General features: G+C 38.8%; 1 protein-coding gene across 3 annotated transcripts in view; it reads right to left on the minus strand.

Moving 5' to 3' along the window:
* Positions 1-16506, minus strand: part of slc45a4a (solute carrier family 45 member 4a) — an 88243-nt gene that overhangs the window by 17764 nt on the left and 53973 nt on the right. For all 3 annotated transcript variants that reach the window (XM_030146757.1, XM_030146758.1, XM_030146756.1), the window contains one exon: positions 3246-3434. In XM_030146757.1, coding sequence (XP_030002617.1) covers positions 3246-3434 — 189 coding nt within the window. The remainder of the gene's footprint in view (positions 1-3245; positions 3435-16506) is intronic.

A 16506-nucleotide genomic window follows, 5' to 3' on the forward strand; every position in this document is an offset into this window, starting at 1 on the left:
AAGAACACCCATAAAACAGCCAAACTTTATATCTTTCTTTATAAATCCAGCATCTATGTCAGTATTTGAAAGAAATAACTCTGAAACATGTTCGTGTGTTTGCAGTCACTGTTATAATAGGACTTATTACACAAGAGTAAAGCTCACATGTTTAGCTAAGTACTACCAGCATAAGTTAGAAGAAAACAGCAGTTACCAAACTGTAACTGAGGCTCCGTTCACAGCAGGTCTAAAGCACAATTTGGATTTCTTGGTGAAATCCGATTTTTTTATGTGCTGGTTCATATTCCACATTAAATGCAACTTCTGCCAGTTTTGAGTCTGAACTGAATGTGACCCTGAAGTGACCCACATGCACTAAAGAGGTCCAGATGGAATACATGACCACACAGACACACACTGTGTTTACAGAAGTTACACTCCTGGGACGCAGAATTGTGACGTTTGTCACATTTCAATGAGAAAGGTCAGATAAATGTGACGTGGGCGTTCAGACTGAAGTCACATTACAAAATATCAGATATGTATCAGATCTAGGACCACATATGAAAACGGTCTGGGTTGGATTAGAAAAAATCGGATTAGTGCTGTTCAAACTGTCTTTATCAGATCGAATACAGGTCACATATGGGGACAAAAACTGGGATTTGGGCCACATTCACCTGCAGTCTGAACGTAGCCTTAGACATCCATATTAAAGAAAACACCATCTCAGCTCATAATAGAAGGAGCATTCACTGTCTTTGTGCCCAACTATAACAGTGAAAGCTTCCATGTGGTTAGAGTGTCTGTTTAGTACATTATGATGCTTCTTTGTGTGCTCTGTCAAAGCTCTGGTTCTTCTAATCTATTATTCCTTTGACAATTTATTTCATTTCTATTTTAATTTATTTAAAGTCCCAATCTGTGATTGTTAGAAAACACAATTTAAGCCTTGAAACATCCCAGAGTCACAGTTACAGCTGTACTTCAGCCACAGTCCTGTGTTTTTATGCACTCTACCATTAACAGTTAAAGCCGATATCTGTACAGAAGGCTCAGCTTCCAACATGTGTACCCATCTGGCAATTTAACAAAACACTGATTATATAAAACTGTGTGTGTGTGTGTGTGTGTGTGTGTGTGTGTGTGTGTGTGTGTGTGTGTCTGCATGTGCGTGTTTACATATGTTCACTGATGACATATGACTAATGACATTACAACCGGACACAACTGATCCAGAAGGCACAGATCCATACTTGTGTAGCATAGCCCTGCACTGATCAATATATTTGATCAGATGCACATGACCTCAGAATGACATTAGAGTGATGTAAGTTCAGGGTAACCTCAGTCTCTGAACAGCAGGAAAAGCTCTGGGCATGTGATGCTCCACTGCCTCCTGCATGGACACAGTCCTCCAAACTCCACTGAGGGAGAAGTGCATTCTGGGTACAGCTACAGCGGTCTGATGCAGGGACCCTCTGGGGCTTTTCTTCCCTCAGGTGGTTTTATATTCACTCACTCATACTGTACGTATGCTTTAGCAAACACAAAATGAAATGCAAAGGTTTTAGTGTCAGACCATGGATATCTGTTTTCATTCATTCATCATTTAAAGTGTTCAGTAGATTTTTGGCATCACTGGGTAAAACTTCCATGGTTACCTTTGAGCATTACTGTAAGTCAAGTGGTCTGAGAGGGAATAAGGACTCCTCCTGTAGACCCTGTGTTGAAGCCGTAGAATCTACCTGTGTCTGTTCACAGGCTTTTCAGACAGAAAAGGGAATAACTGTGTGAAAGGCCTCAGGGTCACATGAGGTCACACAGTGAGTTCAGGGGGACAGAGGCGTTTAAGGACACCTCAACCGTCAAATAGGTTTAATCCAACCAGTTAAAGACGATTTGGCAGAGGGACCTTGGAGGAGAGACTGAAAGTGATAAATGGACAATAATTCTGGCTGACTGTGGTGAATATGTGAGAAAGGAAAGGGATAAACTTATACAATATAACGTATTCCATAGATATTATTACACACCATCTAGACTGTACAGGGTGAAACTATCAGGTGGTGATTTATGTTGGAATGGCAAGGAGGAAACTGGAACTTTCCTTCACTGTATGTGGGAATGTGTTTTTATCAAATCTCTCTGGACTCAAATTCTAAATATTTTAAGTAACTGGCTCAGAGCAGAAATCTCCTCAAATCCAGAGCTCTGCTTAATGGGGGATAAATCTCAGTTACTCAATATAAGCAAATGTAACTTTTCGATAATTTCAGTGGGTACAACAACAGCTTGTCGAGTCATTTTCAGACATTGGAAGACACAGAAACTCCACAGATGAAAGAATGGGTCTGTGCAATGAATGAAACTGCATCCTATGAATGTATTAGTGGCTTTGCCGGGGGGGTGGGGGGGTTGACCCCTTGGGACAGGTTTTGGAACTACATAAAGGTGGATAGGTCAGCATGTATGAATGTATGAGTGCATGTACAGGTGTATGTCTATACAGATTCATGTATATATTAGTTGATATTATTATGTATCCATATTCTTTTGGATTTGACACTTTTTTATTTGTAAGTTCATAAGACAAAGACAAAAATATGTTAATTGTTCATTATATTCAGTTCAATTCAGTTTTATTTGTAGAGCCCATATCACAACAAGGTCCCCTCACAGAGCTGTACAGAATTTGTTTAATTAATAAAAAACACAATGAAAATAAGCAAGCAGTCAAATAATTAGTTAATTATATACCACCTGTTCCTGTATGGAGAAACGCATAAAGTTTGTTATGTACCAAGCCTTTGAAACAAAGTTTTAATCTTGGGGAAAAAAAAAAAAAAGAAGCAGAAAAGTAAATAGAGCACTGTGGTTCTATTTAGATCTTCTTAAAAATAAAAACTGATGTGTGATATATATCCATCAGAACTGTACAGATCTCAAATCTGTTTGTGTTTAAAGGTTTAACTGGATCAGCATCTGTGTAAACACTGAAGAAGAAATCTCATCCATGTACCTGTTTAAAAAAGCTTATAACTGTTGATGTTTATGCATTAGGGATCTGTCCTTTTCTACTGTAGCGCTCTGAGATTCACTGAATGAAAAGTGCATTATAAAAAAATGGATTATTATTATTATTATTACTATTATTATTATTATGTAACTTCAGCCAACGATTCATAACTAAAAACAAATCCAAAATAACCACCATTCAGCCCAAGCTTTCCTCCTTTTTGACATCCCTCCCACATCCTTACCAATCAGGGATCCGTTCAGAAACAGTGCCACTCCTATCAGTGTTCCGATGCACAGAGCCAGGATGAAGGGCCTCCTCCGACCCCAGGGCAGGGTGCAGCGGTCACTGGCCGAGCCGATCAGAGGGGTGAACATGAGGCCCAGAACGGGACTGAGGAACCACGTCAGACTGTAGTACTGCTCTGGAAGACCTAGACAAAGACAGAAGGACCGTTAGACCCAGAAGTCACAACAGATGAGAAGCATGGGCTGTGTTCAGACTGAGGCAAATGTGGCCCAAATCTGACTTATCTGTCCATATGTGGCCTGTATCCGATCTGGTAAAGACAGTTTGAACAGCATTAATCCGTTTTTTTCAACTGATAACTCATCTGATATTTTGCAATGTGACTTCAGTCTGAACGGCCAGGTCGCATTTATCCGACCTTTATGTCATTTAAACAAACATGAACAAACATCCAAATTCTGCGTGAAGGAGGAGGAGCAACAGGAAAAACATATTCACTTCTGTAAACACAGTGTGTGTCTGCGTGGTCACGTATTCCATCAGGACCTCTTTAGTGCATGTGGGTCACTTCAGGGTCACATTCAGTTCAGACTCAAAACTGATAGAAGTAAATAAATAAATTGGATTTCACCAAAAAAAATCTGAATTGTGCATTAAGACCTGCAGTGTGAACGGAGTCATGGAGAGGACTGAACAGATAAACAGCAAAGATGAACAACGTCAAACCACCGGGGGAATGAGGAACAGCACCTTTCAGATCAGCTCAGTTTTACTACAGTTACCAAAAGCCTCACATTGTATTAAGCATCAGTAACATTTGAAGTGGTTTGTACTCGAGTCCATCACATGCAGATATCAGAATCAGAATCCTTTATTAAACCCTGAAGAAATTATGTGTTACAGTTACTCTGTGCAAGTACAATAAAAGCAGCAGGAAAGAAATGATCAATACTACAAACAAACAAACAGACAAATAAATAAATAAAGAGCTCTAAATATACTAACATATATACGTATATAGCTCTAAATATACACTAGTGCATTGACCTGTAGTTTTTAGGGGGGTGTTTATCAAATCCACATTCCGACCCTGAGGGGCAGCATCCCGGTCCCCCACCACGGATATTTGTTGTGTATTCACACATGCTGTACTGCAGCAGTCACCGCCAAAGTGTTCACATGATTCTGGCCATAGCAACACTATTGTAAGGTTATTGTAAATGACTAATACCTCCAAAAATATTGGTCCTACACTGGAAAAAATAAAAATCTTACCAAGTGTATTTTGTTATTTCTAGTCCAAATATCTCATCACCCTTAAAATAAGACATAACTTCCTAAAGCACAGGTGTCAAACATGCGGCCCGGGGGCCAAATCCAGCCCGCCAAAGGCTTCAATCCGGCCCGTGGGACGAATTTGTGAAATGCAAAAATTACACTCAAGATATTAACGATCAAAGATGTTAGAATCATTTTAGGTCAATTCAACCTAAAGAGGATCAGACCAGTAAAATACTATCATAACCTATAAATAATAAAAACTGCTCATTTTTCTCTTTGTTTTAGTGTAAAAAAAAAAAAATTACATTTCACAAAAATATTTACATTTAAAGATTAGCCTTTTACAAAAAATGTGAATAACCTGAAATGTCCTAACAGAAGTATGTGGAATTTTAAAAATATTCTCCCTGTTGTGAAATGTTTTGTGTATCTGTAGATCCACTGTGATCTGTATGTTGTGAGGCACATGTATAAATGATAAACTAAGGCGTAATACTGTTAACATTGCACTTTCAATTTTCAGGTTGTTCATATTTGTTCATGTTATATTCAAGTACAGTTCATGGATTTAAACATTTTCATTACAGAATTTTACTTTTTTCATTCAAAAGTTCTTATACTATTAGACATATTATTTTACTGGTCCGGCCCACTTTATATCATATTAGGCTGTAAGTGGTCACTGAACTAAAATGAGTTTGACACCCCTGACCTATAGACTAACTTTTCAGTGAGATATAAGAACTTATTTTTAGACAATATCTGGAAAATCTGATTTCAAGGAATCTTACCAAGATCATTTTCACTTGTTCCATTGGCAGATTTTTTTTTTTTTTTTTGCTTAATTCAAGCAAATAAATCTGCCAGTGGAACAAGTGAAAATTATCATGGTAAGATTCCTTGAAATCAGATTTTCCAGATCTATTGTCTAAAAATAAGTTCTTATATCTCACTGAAAAGTTAGTCTTTAGGTGATTATGTCTTATTTTAAGTGTGATGAGATATTTAGACTAGAAATGAGAAAAATACACTTGGTAAGATTTGGATTTTTGCAGTGTGTCAACTTCCTGCTTTCACTAGTCTGTTCATTGACCAAAAACACATTAGTATGACAAACTGCAGCAGTCAGCTGTGTACGGATTTAGTGTGATGCCCGAGACGCGCACACACACACACACACACACACACACACACACACACGCACACACGCACACACACACAAACAGAGTCCACTTCCCTTTCAAAATATCAGATACCAAATACACATATTGAAACAGTCTATTAAACACAAATAGAACGGCATTTTGTGCAATATGTACTTGGCAAATGTTATCAATATGATAAGTAAATGAAGTGTGCACAAATACTGTTTGTGTGCAACAAATAAGAGAAACAGATTTATGACAGAGATGACTGATGGGGTGGGAGTCTTAGAAACAGAACTGACGTCAGTGTTTACCTTTATCAGTAGACCAACACTGACATAACTGTTGAGTATTTGATATTAATGGGTAATTAAATCATGAATGGAGATATTTAACTCATTTCTACACACACTAACAGATACCTTTTGCAGCAGCAGGTGAATTCTAGTACATCTGAACTCGTCTACTGTGTTTGCGTTGTCGCCTCAGTTACCTGAAACAGGACCTGCACCTGACTTATTTCAACACCTTGTGCTGAAATCCACACAAAGGGAAATTGGAAGAAACTATAGAAACCAGCTGGTGAATTTATCTGAGGCCTACTGAGAATGTGTGTGAACGTTTACCCTGGATTATCACACAAAAGACTAAGACATCATCTCCTGTGTGCTGGTAGATGCAGAGGAAATGAGCAGGAGCCCAGAGACTCACTGATCAGGTTTCTGAGGCCTTTATGACAAATAGACACAAGAGAAACCCTTAAAGAAAGTGGGCTGTCTACCAAGAACAATGTCCTTATGAGTGTGTAAACGGATAAAAGCCTTTGTGTTACTTATACTAACTGAGCAGCACAAAAGGTGGAAAAGTCCTGCTGTCGTCTCCGTCAGATGGCACTAATAAACAGCCCTGAAACTAGAAAAACTGAAAACACAAGTACATGAAATGTGCCTAAAAGCAATGAATAAGAGACAGATAACAGCAGCTTTTCCCTACACAGCAAAACGTTGCTTAACATGAGGAAAAATGGTACGTTTCTTACTTAAATGTCAGGTAAAAGCCAAAGTCGAAATATTCTGTGTCTTTGTTTCTAATTCTAATAATAATAATAATAATAATAATAATAATAATAATAATAATAATAATAAGTATTATTATTATTATTATTATTATTATTATTATTATTGCTGTTGTTGTTTATAAGCACCTTTCAAAAAACTCAAGGACACTGTACATCAAATAAAAAAAATAAATAAAAACAACGGAAAAAAAGATTCTATGGTTGAATCTTGAATTTGGAGTCAGTTGAACTTCGGTTAAGCCAGTGTTTGTCAAACTGTGGGGTGGGTCCTCTAGGGGGGGCGTGAAGTCTTCCCAGGGGAGTCATGAGAACAGTCCTGGGTGTTGTTTTTTTTTCCCTTCAGGTTAGAACATGTATCAGGTGGAACTAATGTTTGATGGTTGAAGCACCCTGGACTCATTTTATGGATGGACACCAAACCAATCTACTGCCATGGTGATCTGTCACTAGACTAGACAAAGAGTTTAGGTTTGGACAATGGACAAGGACTGGACTGGAAAAGACACATGGACACACAGGTTTGTGTTTTGGACCAGTTTGGACTTGAATGTTCTCAGATGTCCAGTGGAAACGGGCTCACTGACCCACTGATATTGGTCACATGTTCATCTGTGGAACCAAAATTTGCTTATTTGAACAACAAATTATTCAAGGTAAAGCAAAAAGTACTGTTACAATATTGATGTTTCAATCAAAGTTCTAATTGCACCGCTGTTATAATGTTGTTGGGGTTGAGGGGGGCCTGGAGATTTTTGGACCTCTAAAGGGGGGGGCCAAAGAAAAAGACTGAGAACCAGTGGGTTAAACAGACCCACATCGGACACAGCAACACAATGGAAACTCAAAGTGTGCAGTAGATGTGATTTCAATACGTCTAAATCAGATCAGACAAAAGCTTGTAAGGCAACCCCCCACCACCGCCCCCACCACCAACACAACCAGAGCTGTATCATGTGTGTATGTAGCTCAGCTTGTACCTGTTGAACACAGAAGGCATAAGACAATGGACCATGTCCCTGGAGGTAGAGGACAACAAAAACAAATGACACTTCATCTGCCTGTAACTTTAGATTTTTTTGCTAAAAAGGTCTATGCCTTTTTCAGCTGCAAAAAAACACACACCCCTCCCCTCCGTCCAAAAAAACAAAAACAAGTACACTTTGAATAGAATTGCCCCCCAAATCTGGATTTGTGTCCAAAACAACAAGAACAGAACTGTCAGTTACAGTTGCTCTACAGCAGGGATGTCAAACTCATTTTAGCTCAAGGGCCACAGACGTACGCCCCAATAAGACCTGAAGTGGGCCGGACCAGTACGACAGTATACAACACAGAAGAAAGTCAAATTCAGGTAAAAATAACATTATGAAGGTGTTTACATCTACAAAATGTCATTAAAAAGTGAATAACTTGAACAACCTGAAATTTCTTGAGAAAAGTAAGTGCAGTTTTAACAATATTCTGCCTCAGTTTATCATTGACAAATGTTCATTACAACTTACAGACCATAGTGAATATACAAAACATTTAGAAACAGGCAGAAAATTGTTAAAACTGTACTAATTTTTCTTTAGAAATTTCAGGTTTTTCATATTTGTTCAGGTTATTCACATTTTTCTTTTCAGTCATGTGGGCCAGTAAAATAATAACATAATAACCTATAAATGATGTCAAAAATGGATGAAAATTTGATAAACAGAAAGAACAGAAAAAACCCCAAAAAGTAACCCCCCCAAAAAAATTAACAAAATATATAATAAGAAGAACAGACCATGCTCAAAAAGGAACAAAAATTTGAGAAACAACAAAATGCTAAAATTGCATTTGGTTCTCTCAAGACATTTCAGGTTGTTCATATTTGTTCAGTTTATACATTATATATTGTAAAAGGATAGTTTATAAATGTAAAGATTTTCATGTAATTTTACTTTTTTACACTAAAACAAAGAGAAACATTTGAGGTTGTCATTATTTAGAGGTTACTATGATAGTATTTGACTGGTCTGACCCACTTCGGATCATATCGGTCTGTATGTGGAACCTGAACTAAAGTACCTATTCCGTCAGGACCTCTTTTGTGCATGTGGGTCACTTCAGGGTCACAATCAGTCCATACTAGAAACAGATAGAAATCGCATTTAATGTAGAATATGAACGAGCACACCAAAAAAATTGGATTTCACAGAAAAATCCAAATAGTGCATTAAGACCTGCTGTGTGAACAGAGCCTGAATGCCTCTTCTGGGTTTTGAGCTGAAAAAGTTTGGGTATAACTTTAAGTGACTTGAACTAAAAGCCACTGAACTGTATCTTGTTTTTTCACTTAAATTGAATTTGCAGCGGCTCCAAGGAAGAGAGACAATGAAGATGTGAACTGAGACAAAGTGGCTGCAGATCAATGTGAGCGCTCATTTCACTCTAGTCATTCTACTGACGTCATTCCACTGTGTTGGTCCAAAGGAGAGGAGAAGAGCTGCAGAGGGAGGCACTTAAAGGCACCTCATCTGATTAGGAAAGGCATTAGAAGTGTACATTCAGACCCTTTCAGATCCTCATCACTGTCTAATGATCAGGAGCTCTTCTCAAAACCCACTGATACTGAGCTGATGTGGTTGGAAGTTTAAGTTCTCAGTTACTCAATGGAGCTACAGTGTCAGGAACTCCGACAGATTACATTCACAGTACATCCTGGTCAGCGGAGCCAGACGTACGATAATTATTATATTTGTTCGATAATTTCACCCTTTGTACAATGTACGATCAATAATTCCAAAAATCAACAAAATTCATAATAAAGACGTAAGAAAATAAAGGGGATATGACGGCATATTAGGGCCACATAAGAAAATAAAAACGCTTGTCACTACGAGAATAAAGTCATTAATTAATGAGAATAAAGTCATTAATTAACGAGAATAAAGTCATTATTTAATGAGAATAAAGTCGTACTGTTATGAGATTAAACTCCTAGTATTTTGAAAATTCGACAGAGTTTCCAGTTTTACAGTGAAGGCAATAAGTGAAGCAGATCCTTTCCCTTCTGTTGGACTCAAACTCAGTTTCATCCCCACAGTTTGTTCAGAAACAAACAGACCCTCTCAGTTTAGTTCTCTGCTGTTTCCACTGATAACCCCACAGCTGACCACTTCATCAGTTTCTTCTCCACAAAAGAGGAAATTTACTACAAATCAGTTCGGTTCTTACAACAAACCCAAATGTGTGCAAACTCTCTTTAAAGTCCTTAGACTAATGATAATGTGTTGATGGAGGACAGACTCAGTATTTGGCCTTTGTGTCTAACCCCCAAATGAAAGCAGAACTGCACTAAATGTTCACAGTTCTACATTATTCGATGAGTGGGTACGACTTTATTCTCATTAAATAATGACTTTATTCTCATTAAATAACGACTTTATTCCCATTAAATAACGACTTTATTCTCATTAAATAATGACTTTATTCTCGTAGTGACAAGCGTTTATTTTTTTTTCTTATGTGGCCCTAATACGCCGTCATAAGGGGAGCCTCATATACTTTATGAAGTTTCCTTTGGCAAAGCAAATCTGTTCAGCACAAAAAGGAGCCAGACTACCATTCTGCTGTTATGATGATGGACAAGACAGGTTATGATAGATTAGATAGATAGATTAGATAGATAGATTAGATAGATTAGATAGATTAGATAGATTAGATAGATAGATAGATAGATAGATAGATAGATAGATAGATAGATAGATAGATAGATACAAAGTCCAAAAATCCCATAATGTACAATAATTTGACCCCTTCAATACATTTACATTTTTCCAAAGCGACTTACAGGGGAAAACCAATCAAATCAATCAATCAATCAAATTTTATTTATAAAGCGCCAAATCACAACAAAAGTTATCTCATGACACTTTACATGTAGAGTTGTTCAAAACCAGACTCTAAGCCAATTTACAGAAAAATACATGGCTATTAACAAACACAAATGGGATCTGTTCTGCACTGAGCCTGATGCTGACCACTGTCTCACGTGCCACTTTACAAACAACACAAACGTATCACGGTTTCAGCAGCTCAGGTCAAATGTTCTTTGAAGGGACACATGATTGTGATTTTAATTTTGGATTCTCAAAGTTTATGGTTTCAGCAGCTCCAGTAAAGTGTTGTTTGCAGAGACACCTGATTTTCATTTTTGATTTAGAAAGTGTGTTTTGAGCCCCGTGTCTGCGTGGGTTCTCCTCGGGTACTCTGGCTCCTCCCACCATCCAAACACATGCACTGATAGGTTAATACAGTGGTTCCCAACATTTTATGGCTCGTGACCCCATATTAATGTCACAAATTTCTGCCTAAAATTAATTTGTTTTTGATCCTGTAATATTTTGCTATACTATGTTGTAAATACAGGTTAATTTTAGAGGACATTTAGTCTATATAATGTGTATTATTATGGACGGAGGCAGTAAATCCAGGTGTAGATTACTGCACAAAGGCAGAAGTTGATTTTCCTTGGTCAGGATCTGTACAGTCAGTCCAGCTGTGATTTACAAGGAGGACAATTAATACTGAACAAGCAAGAACTCAAACTATGAATTATGAAAGAGCTGCAGCATCTGAAACTGACCACAATGAACATCTGACAGATAAACAGAACCACTGCGCTGCAGTTTCACAACCACAGCTTGTCTTTTATGTATTATTATTGTCTCTGTCAACTCACCATATATTTATTAGGAAGGTTTTTTTTTTTAATCAATTACTAGAAATTCCAGGCAACCCCATGTAGGGTCCAGACCCCAAGGCTGAAGAACACTGGGTTAATGGGTTCATCTAAATCACCCATAGGTGTGAATGTGAGAGTGATTGTTTGTCTCTGTATGTTCAGCCCTGTGATGAACTGGTGACATGTCCAGGGTGAACCCCACCTTCACCCATAAGTAGCTGGGATAGGCTCCAAGCGACCTAGTGAGGATGAAGCAGGTTCAGAAAATGAATGAATGAATGAATGAATGAAAGTGTGTTTTGAACCCAATCAAACTGTCAAACTCTTCCTTCAGCAGGTTCTTCAATTGTCAGCATTTTAGTGGTTGAAGTGAAGTTTATTCCTAATGTATAATCAGATTCAGTTTTAAATATTGATGCTACAGGACCTTGATCCATGATGATTCATTAGATGGTTCGATGTGACTGATATTCTGTTCAGTGCAGCAGCTCCTCCTCCTCTACAGTTGGGGGCGCTGTTCTAACAGAGGCAGCTTTGTTCCAGCAGTGTGTTAGTTTAATTAAAGGTCCAGCTGCATTAGAAGACAGACTATATATGGTCTGGGCTCATGTTTTGCTGAAGCACATAGTCCTGAGCAACGTCAGACTGGGTATGTATGATCATTTTCCTCAAAATACGATAATTTTAAGTTTCTGGTACGATTATTTGCCATTTCCCCTCTGGCAGAGCTGATCCTGGTACTCTTGGTGAGACTTGTTTGGTTGGTGCATTCTATTCAGGAGCGTGTGCATGACTCAGCACATTCTGCTCCATCAGTTAAGGGTGTTGTCAGTTTGTCGGGTTTGGACGTTAGGGAGGAGACACCGTCATGTGAAAACATTATTGTTTACAAGTTTTGACAGCTACAAATGAACTGCAGTATATTCCAAAACCGAGCGTACAGAGGTCTGCTCAGCTTCTCCTCATGTCACAGCACCGATCGACAACACTCATCAGCAGGAATGAAAAAGCGCTGCTGAATAAAAACACTGAGCATCAGAGCGGTGCTTTGGACTCGGAGGTTTGTACATGTCTCTGCACATCTCTGTCATCAAACACATCATCTTTAACCACCAGAGTAAATCTCTCTATAATCCTGCATTTACAGCCTCACCACAGCGATGAGGCTGAAGAGGCGGGAAAAACATGATTAGTTCCAATCAAACAGAAGCAGATGAATGTGGAATATTTCATTTGAGTGGGAATGCATTGAACACTTGATGCAATAAATAATGCAGCTTAACTCCAAGAACATGATGATTCATTTAGCCAGTTAATTAAGTTCCAGAACTCCAATAATAACATGAACTGAACTAAAGTGAAAAAATATATAAATATGAAGAATTTCTAAAAACATGAATAACTGAAGCAAACTGGGATGTGTGTTTACAGAACCATCTAAAATAAACTTAAATGACAGAAAAAATGCCTTTCGTTTTCAACTTTTCTTCTCACACATTTCTTACCGTTTTGATAATTACCTCCGCCAAGGAGGTTGTGTTTTTGCCGGCGTTGGTTTGTCTGTTTGACTGTCTGTCTGTGTGCAAGATAACTCAAAAAGTTATGGATGGATTTGGATGAAAATTTCAGGAAATGTTGATACTGGCACAAGGAACACATGATTACATTTTGGTGGTGATGGGGGGGGGCACTGATCTGCCTTGGCGGAGGTCTGCACTCTCTGAGTGCTTTTCTAGTTCTATACATTTTTTAGTAATGTTGTTTAGTAATGTTCATTTATACCACAGATTACTAAAGAAGCCACAACCCAACACTGACACTCAAATCTGAAACTAAGTTCACTTCTAAAAAAGAAAAACTAAACTTACAAACCTGTTTTAAAGTGGCCCAGATATGTGAAATAAAAAGAGTTTTATTTCTAAGGCAGTGAAATACAGGGTGTCAGCCTTAAAGAGACTGATCTCAATAAATGGCCTTGTATGTCACGCCAGTTCTTATGACATTTGGTGTGCTATATGTACGCAGTCTTTATACTTTTGCATGTTAGTCAACGCCATTTGATCACAAGTCAATTGTATGGTATTTGACATGGCATGAACATACATGTGGAAAGTTATATAATGCGTACAGATAACAATTATAACGCCAATTAAAACTGGTGTGTAAATTTACACAAGTGGTGCTTTCATGTTAATCTTAAAATACCCAATACAGTCACAACACAGACACATCGATGACAGAGACAGTGGAAACTTAAAGTGTCAGGTCGACATGCTCTGAATACCTGTTAATAACACTGGTCACACACACACACACACACACACACACACACACACACACACACAACCGGTTCTTAATTATGTCTGTATGTACCTGACATTGTCACGACAGCTGACAACACAGTGAAGGGAAGGGACCCGAAATCTGTTTTTAACAATATTTAAATATTGTTTTATTGAACTAAATGACAGTTCAGAAGCTAACTGACATCCTGCATCGTCTGTGATGATGCAGATACTAATCATATAGACCAGGGTGGCCAACCCTGCTTCTGGAGAGCCACAATCCAGCATGTTTTAGATGTATCCCTCTTCCAGCTCACCTGACGGTCGTTCTCAGTCTTCTGCAGAGCTTGATGATAGGCTCATCATTTGAATCAGGTGTGTTGGAAGAGGGATACATCTAAAACATGCTGGACTGTGGCTCTCCAGAACCAGGGTTGGCCACCCCTGACATAGAGTCTATGGTTAGACCCGGACAAGTATAATAACCTTTACTACGGATGCACAATAATTGTTTTTTACAATTGATACCAATAACTGATAACTTCCTGCTTCTCATAACTGAAACTGATACAAACACCAGTATTTCCCGTTCTTCCAGTTGTTTTCTTCTTGTTTCCAGTCAGTGTTAAACTCTGTTAATAGTCTAATAAAGGCTTCTACAGAACTTAAAGCCTACGTCTGCTTCACATGGACAATAAACCAAGTGTTTTCAGTTCAGACTATTTATGGAAACATACAAAATTTGGTCGTTTCGCTCATCATTTCACTGTTTTCAGACATTAAACTCTGTGGACTGAAAGCATTTCTTGTGTTCTTCCTGTAACTTCTCCATTTTTCATGTTAGTTACAGTCAAACAACAGGTGAAAGTGAATTGTTTGTTCCATGGTGACGTCAGTGTCAAACAGAGTTTCCTTCTATACTCTCCATCTGTCGGCTTCTCTTGACCCTGTCGCTGCTCTGACCAGGTTCCCAAGACCTGAGACTCCACCACCTTCTCTTCCTGTTTCCTAATATGGCCGTGTCATTCACAAACTACTTCCTGTTGTGGGATTTTTTCTTATTAAAAATGATTTGTTTTGTTCCCTTTTGTCGGCTTCAATTTATTTTCCGCTCCTGTCTTATTCATTATTTCTCTACTATACAGAAAAATAGACAAATACCTGGGATATGAAATAAATAAATACATGTAAACAGAAATATTGAACATTAAGTATGAATGCATAGTGCATTTAGTCTGCCTAAACACACTGATGTGAACACACACACACAGCTACAAAAGGACAAACACAATTCTTTTAAAAGTCAGTGACAAAGTCATAAAGACGGAGACAAAGACGCTGATAGGAATCTGTCTGTCTGTAGATTTGTCAACATCAAAACAGGAAAACAGTTTCTAGTAAATAGTTCCCACACACACACACACACACACACACACACACACACACACACATAACTCCTGTTCCCACAAAGAACCACATACGGACTCACCTTCCAAATAAAAAAAACACACACACAGCTGAGTTCCCACACACTACGAGGACATTTAAAGACACACACACACGGAACAATACTGAGAGAACCGGGACACAGGATGTATTTTAGAAACAGAGAAAAAGAAATAAGTGTTGTCAGAGACATGGAGGGAGGAAGTGGACCAAAGGAGTGTGAGAAAGGACTGATAAAGGCAGAAGAAAGGACTGGAACAGTGGACAGAAGAGGATAAGGGGACAGGACGGAGAGTTCTAATGATGGAAAGACTGTCAGACTGGGTCAGGGTCTGGGTCTGGGCCAGAGTCAGGGTCTAGGTCTGGGTCAGAGTCAGGGTCTGGGTTGGGGTCATGGTCTAGGTCTGGGTCTTGGTCAGGGTCTGAGTCTGGGTCAGAGTCAGTGTCTGCGTCAGAGTCAGGGTCCGGGTCGGGGTCACAGTCTAGGTCTGGGTCAGAGTCAGGGTCTGGGTCTGAGTTTGGGTCAGTGTCAGGGTCTGGGTCGGGGGTCACAGTCTAGGTCTGGGTCTGGATCAGGGTCAGAGTCAGGGTCTGGGTCTGAGTCTGTGACTCAAGTATGTTTTGTGTGACATCAGCATCAGCTGACATTAATCATGGTAGTTCCTCGGTTTGAAGGAACCCTAACCCCTACCCCCAGCCCCAGGCCTAACCCCTAACCCTAACATCTATATGTTTTACAGTTACAGACTGATGTTCTCTTCCAGACTTTTTACCTTCGTACTCGTCTTCTGACTGTTCAGTTCAAAGGTGAAGTACCTCAGTTCAAAGGTCACATCAGGTCCTTTGTAAAGACTGTGGAGGTTCATCCCATGAAAACCTGCCATTTGGAAGGTAAACATCCATAACCACATATTACCTCCTACTGAGGCAAACACAGAGAACTTGAATCAAATTAGACCCATGCACATCAGCGTCTCTGATTTACAACATTGTTGGTTTCCTCAATGTATTTTTTTCAACAAGATAACCATGTGTTTGTATTTACAAACACATACCAGCTTCATGGTTCTGGGTGCAAATTTATAATAATCGGATGGATAAACATGAAGGCGTCAATGTCTGGAAGTGGAAGTTCAAATCCATCTGAACCAGGGCGGAAAGTCTGAAAATTCAAGTCCAAAGCAGACCTTAGTCCTGTCTGCATTAGTCCACAGGGCGTCAGAGGGTTGTGATGGGATTATTACTGGGGAGTAGATCTGACTCAAACTATGGTACACATAAGGCCTTTAACCCTTTAAGGACCACCA

This window comes from Sphaeramia orbicularis, chromosome 11, assembly GCF_902148855.1.
Source record: "Sphaeramia orbicularis chromosome 11, fSphaOr1.1, whole genome shotgun sequence".
In the NCBI taxonomy this organism is placed as follows: Eukaryota; Metazoa; Chordata; class Actinopteri; order Kurtiformes; family Apogonidae; genus Sphaeramia; species Sphaeramia orbicularis.